The 6,274-nt window shown below is 51.4% G+C and overlaps 1 protein-coding gene across 1 annotated transcript in view; it reads left to right on the top strand.

Moving 5' to 3' along the window:
* LOC108312333 (gastric inhibitory polypeptide) overlaps positions 1–6,274 on the top strand; it is a 9,347-nt gene that overhangs the window by 846 nt on the left and 2,227 nt on the right. Inside the window, exons 2-5 of the mRNA XM_017540215.2 lie at positions 2,275–2,381; positions 3,737–3,907; positions 5,186–5,278; positions 6,010–6,111. Of these exons, the coding sequence (XP_017395704.1) occupies positions 2,296–2,381; positions 3,737–3,907; positions 5,186–5,278; positions 6,010–6,111 (452 nt within the window). The 5' untranslated portion in view covers positions 2,275–2,295. The remainder of the gene's footprint in view (positions 1–2,274; positions 2,382–3,736; positions 3,908–5,185; positions 5,279–6,009; positions 6,112–6,274) is intronic.

Here is a 6,274-nt window from a genome sequence, read left to right as displayed (position 1 = left end):
GGGTTCAGGCAATTCTCCTGCCTCAGCCTCCTGAGTAGCTGGGATTACAGGCACGCGCCACCATGCTCAGTTGATTTTTGGTAGTTTTAGTAGAGACGGGGTTTCACCATGTTGGCCAGGATGGTCTCGATCTCTTGACCTCGTGATCCACTCGCCTCGGCCTCCCAAAGTGCTGGGATTACAGGCTTGCACCATGCCCGGCCAGTTTTTGTATTTTATGTAGAAACAGGATTTTACCATGTTGGCCAGGCTGGTGTCGAACTCCTGACCTCAAGTGATCCGCCCACCTGGGTCTTCCAAATTGCTGAGATTACAGGTGTGAGCCCTAATGGTTCCTTTAACACCCATGTGACCAAAGCAGGCGATCAGCTCCTGCCTCCCACTTATCTCTAGGTTTAGGTTTGTTTTCAGAGCTTGGGAGGAAGATTCCTCACTGTTCTTCATTTCTACCGATGACTCATCAGATGAAATGAGTCAAGCCCTTGGAAGAAGGGTATAGGTCAGACTTCAGGAAGCCCTGTCCTGAGTGGAGATGGTTAAGCCTGGGAAAGGGGAGAATACGGCGGTTTTGTGTGTGATTTTCATTTCAGGCAGGAGGGCTACATGATGTCAGGAACAGCTAATTGGAAAGCAGGAAGGCTGGCTAATACGGACTTTGGGGATTCTAAGGGGAGAATCTCGCCAAACCATATGCCTATGATGTCTACCCACTGGAGCTAGGGAAGAGGGATGCTCAGACACGCAGGTCTTTTCTGCATTGTTCTGCCTGCATCTCTCACCTATTGCCCCCGCTCCTGCCCTATTCAGACTGCACTTAAAAACAATACAAAGGCTGGGCGTGGTGGCTCACGCACACCTGTAATCCCAGCACTTTGGGAGGCCAAGGCGGGTGGATCACCTGAGGTCGGGAGTTCCAGACCAGCCTGATCAACATGGAGAAACCCTGTCTCCACTAATAATACAAAATTAGCTGGGTGTGGTGGTGTACGCTTGTAGTCCCAGCTACTCAGGAGGCTGAGGCAGGAGAATCGCTTGAACGCAGGAGGAGGAGGTTGCAGTGAGCTGAGATCACCCATTGCACTCCAGCCTGGGCAACAAGAGAAAAACTCCTTCTGGGGGCGGGGGGAGGGGAAGCAGGTTCATATACATACATATATATATATATATATTTGTTATTATTATTATTTTAAGACAGGGTCTCTCTCTATTGCCCAGGCTAGAGTGCAGTGGTGCAACCACAGCTCATTGCATCCTCGACCTCCTGGGCTCAAGGGATTCTCCTGCCTCAGTCCCCTAAGTAGCTGTGACCACATGTGCATGCCACCATACCCAGCTAATCATTTTTTCTTTTTTTTTTGAGACAGAGTCTCACTCTGTCACCCAGGCTAGAGTGCAGTGGCATGATCTCGGCTCACTGCAACCTCTGTCTTCGATTCAAACGATTCCCCTGCCTCAGCCACCCGAGTAGCTGGGACTACAGGTGCGCACCACCATGCCTGGCTAATTTTTTGTATTTTTAGGACAGACGGGGTTTCCCCAGGTTAGCCAGGATGGTCTCAATCTCCTGACCTTGCAATTCACCTGCCTCAGTCTCCCAAAGTGTTGGGATTACAGGCGTGAGTCACCTTGCCAGGCCTCACCCAGGCTAATCTTTAAAATTTTTGTAGAGATAGAGTCTCACCATGTTTCCCAGCCTGTTCTTGAACTTTTGGGGATCCTCTCACCTTGGCTTCCCTAAGTGCTGGGATTACAAGCATGACCCATTGCACCCAGCCTGGTCCATCTCTTAGGTTTCATGTCCCTTCTAGTCACTAACTTCAGTGCATAGTACCCCTCACCTTCCCCCAAGGTGTTGCCCCAGCCTCTTAGAAAAGTTCCAAACTAGCTGGGCACAGTGGCTCACGCCTGTAATCCCAGCACTCTGGGAGGCCGAGGTGGGTGGATCACGAGGTCAAGAATTCGAGACCAGCCTGGCCAATATGGTGAAACCCCCGTCTCCACTAAAAATACAAAAATAATTAGCCTGGCGTGGTGGCACACACCTGTAGTCCCAGCTACTCAAGAGGCTGAGGCAGAAGAATTGCTTAAGCCTGGGAGGGGGAGGTTGCAGTGAGCCAAGACTGCGCCACTGCACTCAAGCCTGGGTGACAGAATGAGACTCCATCTCAAAAAATAAAAAAGAAAAGGTTCAAACCTCAGGGTTTGGCTCCTCCTCAGCTTTCAGAGCCCCCACTGGTTGCTCCCTCAGCACAGCCTGGCCCTTTTCTGTCTTAGCTCAGGAAATAACCCTGGAAGATGGTGGCCATGAAGACCTTCACTCCAATGCTGCTGTCCCTGTTCCTGGCAGTGGGACTAGGAGAGAAGAAAGAGGGTCACTCCAGGTAGGAGTGGTGAGAGGGAAGGGATGGGGTAGAGAAGGGGCTGGGGGATGACAGGTTCCAGATTTGTTTCAAGGGGGAGGTGAGAAAGGGAGGGAATCTAGACTAAGAGGTAGGAAGCTCCAGGGAAATACCTGCTGGAGGTGTGAGTGCAAAGTGAGCACTGAGCCAGAGAGGCTTTACTGTGTGCCACTGTTACACTGAGAGAAAACTGTGGGTTGTTCTCAGGAGGGACTTCCTCGTGGCTAATTGTCTGAAGATGACAGAATCTCCCTTCCCAGTGAATGCTTTAACTATTCATTTATGCATGTTTGCTTCTTTTCTTTTTAATTAATTATTTATTATTATTATTTTTTGAGATGGAGTCTCTCTCTGTCTCCCAGGCTGGAGTGCAGTGGCATGATCTCGGCTCACTGCAACCTCCGCCTCCCAGGTTCAAGCAATTCTCCTGCCTCAGCCTCCCAAGTAGCTGGGACTACAGGCATGCACCACCATGCCCTGCTAATTTTTTGTATTTTTTAGTAGATATGAGGTTTCCCTATGTTTCACTCAGCCTCCCAAAGTGCTGGGATTATAGGCATGAGCCACCATGCCTGGCCAATTTTTAGTTATTATTATTATTTTTTTCCTGAGAGGCTTCTTCTGCCTCAGCCTCCTGAGTAGCTGGGATTTACAGGCGTGCACCATCACGCCCGGCTAATTTTTATATTTTTAGTACAGACAGGGTTTCACCATGTTGGTCAGGCTGATCTCGAACTCCTGACCTCCTGATCCACCCGCCTCAGCCTCCCAAAGTGCTGGGATGACGGGCATGAGCCATGGTGCGCAGCCCTTTTTTTTTTTTGAAATGGAGTTCTGCTCTTTGCTCTTGTTGCCCAGGCTGGAGTGCAATGGTGTTATGTCGGCTCACCGCAACCTCTGCCTCCCAGGTCCAAGCAATTCTCCTGTCTCAACCTCCCGAGTAGCTGGGATTACAGGCATGTGCCACTATGCCCGGCTAATTTTTATATTTTTAGTAGAGATGGGGTTTCTCCATGTTGGTCAGGTTAGTCTCGAACTCCCAACCTCAGCTGATCCACCTGCCTCGGCCTCCCAAAGTGCTGGGATTACAGGCCTGAACCACCTCACCTAGCCCTCTGATCCCTTTTTGCCCAGAATCCAGAGCCATACACACTGAGGCTATAGGAAGTGCACCCTGGAGCTGAAGATAAAGCCTGGGGTGGGGGGAGTGGACACATTGACCACAGGGAGTCTCCATAAAAACAGACTGGTTTGTTTTCGAGTGAGTGACAGTCATTCACCCTGGCATTGTGATTTTCCTCCCACTTCTGCCCCCTTCTCTGCACCCTTGATTCCAGTCTTCTCCCCTCCCTGCCTCTCGGATCTCATGCTAGGATGAGCAGCCCTCAACCTCGAAGCCCCAGGTACGCCGAGGGGACTTTCATCAGTGACTACAGTATTGCCATGGACAAGATTCACCAACAAGACTTTGTGAACTGGCTGCTGGCCCAAAAGGGGAAGAAGAATGAGTGAGTAGTTAATTGCACTCCTCCTGTTCCCTGTGCCAGGCTCTGTCTTCGTAAGTTCAGAGGAGGCCACCAGCTGTGGCCACATAGGCCACATGGGCCACATGATGCACAACCCCAGGTGTCACCTTTCACCAGGCAAGGATGGGAGTTAGACATTGTAGCTGGACCCTGACTTGGGCAGCAGTCCAGGCTAGGTGTAGAACCAGGGCTATTCCCAATCCTTTACTTCTTTTTTGTTTTTTTTTTTTTGAGACAGAGTTTCGTTCTTGTTGCCCAGGCTGGAGTACAATGACTTGATCTCGGCTCACCGCAATCTCTGCCTCCCAAGTTCAAGTGACTCTCCTGCCTCGGCCTCCCAAGTAGCTGGGATTACAGGCATGAGCCACCACGCCTGGCTAATTTTGTATTTTTAGTAAAGACAGGGTTTCTCTGGCCGGGCGTGGTGGCTCAAGCCTGTAATCCCAGCACTTTGGGAGGCCAAGGCGGGTGGATCACGAGGTCAAGAGATCGAGACCATCCCGGCCAACATGGTGAAATCCCGTCTCTACTAAAAATACAAAAAATTAGCTGGGCATGGTGGCGCGTGCCTGTAATCCCAGCTACTCAGGAGGCTGAGGCCGGAGAATTGCCTGAACTCAGGAGGCGGAGGTTGCAGTGAGCCGAGATCGTGCCATTGCACTCCAGCCTGGGTAACATGAGTGAAACTCCGTCTCGAAAAAAAAAAAAAAAAGACAGGGTTTCTCCATGTTGGTCAGGCTGGTATCTAACTCCCAACCTCAACTGATCCACCTGCCTCAGTGGTAGGTGGATTGTTTGAGCTCACGAGTTCGAGACCAGCCTGGGCAACATGGTAAACGAAAAGTACAGAAGTTAGCTGGGAGTGTGATTACAGTTTCAGCTACTCGGGAGACTGAGACGGGAGGATGGCTTGAATCTGGGAGGTAGAGGTTGCAGTAAGCCAAGATGGTGCCACTGCACTCCAGCCTGGGCGACACAGTCAGACCCTGTCTCACAAAAATAAATAAATAAAATAAAATAAAGAATGAAGATCAACTGCCCTCATCCTTCTCCCCGCTCTATGCCAAGTCTCTTTCCCTACCTCTCTTACCAGCATGGTAGATTTTGAAACGCTGCACTGGCAGAGGCAGCTGAAGGCCAGCGGTGTGGGGTTGAGTGGAGAAAGGTACCCTCCGTTTTCGGGGTTGAGGTACTAAAAAATTCAGGTGTCCCTAGACTGGAGTCTCTGCAGCCCGCCCACTCTAATCTGTACCTTCCCAGCTGGAAGCACAACATCACGCAGAGGGAGGCGGAGGCACTAGAGCTGGCCAGTCAAGCTAATAGGAAGGAGGAGGAGGCAGTGGAGCCACAGAGGTGAGTCAGGGCGCAGAGGGAAGGGAGGGAGCCGAGCCTCCCGCCCCACCCCTACCTCGTTGTTCCCTCTCCCTGACCCAGAGCAGGGCAAGGACCTGTGATAAGCATCCTCTTCCTCTCAGAGTTCAAAGAGGGGTCTTCACTGAGCAAACTCCTGGAGGTCAGCCGGAGCTTAAGGAAGAAGCCTTGGAGGAACAGGGGAGGGGTGCTAGGAGGAATTTCAGGGACAGGGTTTCTAAGATTGATGACTTCATGCATAGCAGAGTCCCTGTCAGGAGAAGGCTGGGAAAGAAGAGACTCAGGTCCTGGCCTTGCCACCTCAGGAAGGCTGCTTGTGAAAGAAAGGGGGATCTTCCCTGGCTTACTCCCCTGAGTGAGTGCCATTCAGTTATCCCCTCTCTGCATGGCACTGGTCATTTCAAAGAGTGAATGTACCCAAAGTACTCTCTGCATTCTGCAACACTTGCAGAGGTGGATGGGCGGAATATTTCACACCAGAATTCTGTTTGACTCTTTCTGCGTGAGGGGTCCGTATTCCCCAGGCAGGCCGCGCTGGATGGGACTGGCAGAAAGAAGGCTCCAGATCTCATAGCTGAGCCAATGGAGAGGCAGCTGTGTTTGGCTCCCCCGCAATCCCCCAGTGGCTGCCCCCCCGGTGCCCCAGCCCCATGTTTACTCTCTCTGGGTGAGGCCCAGGCTCAAATAGTCAGCCAGAGGCTGATCCCTTGCAGGTCCCCACCCAAGAACCCCAGCAATGAAGATTTGCTTCGGGACTTGCTGATTCAAGAGCTGTTGGCCTGCTTGGTGGATCAGACAAACCTCTGCAGGCTCAGGTAGGGGAGCGTGGTGCCACACAGCGGTTCTAACTTGAGCTTCGGTAACAGACATAGATTCAGATCTTTGCCCCTCCACGTGCTGGCTGATTACTAGCCTTTCCGAACCTCAGTGTTTTCATTAAAATCAGAGGTATAGAATCATTTCAAGGGATTGTTGTGA

Source organism: Cebus imitator, unplaced genomic scaffold (assembly GCF_001604975.1).
Source record: "Cebus imitator isolate Cc_AM_T3 unplaced genomic scaffold, Cebus_imitator-1.0 Scaffold123, whole genome shotgun sequence".
NCBI classification, from domain to species: Eukaryota; Metazoa; Chordata; class Mammalia; order Primates; family Cebidae; genus Cebus; species Cebus imitator.
This window is presented reverse-complemented; position numbering and strand designations above follow the sequence as displayed.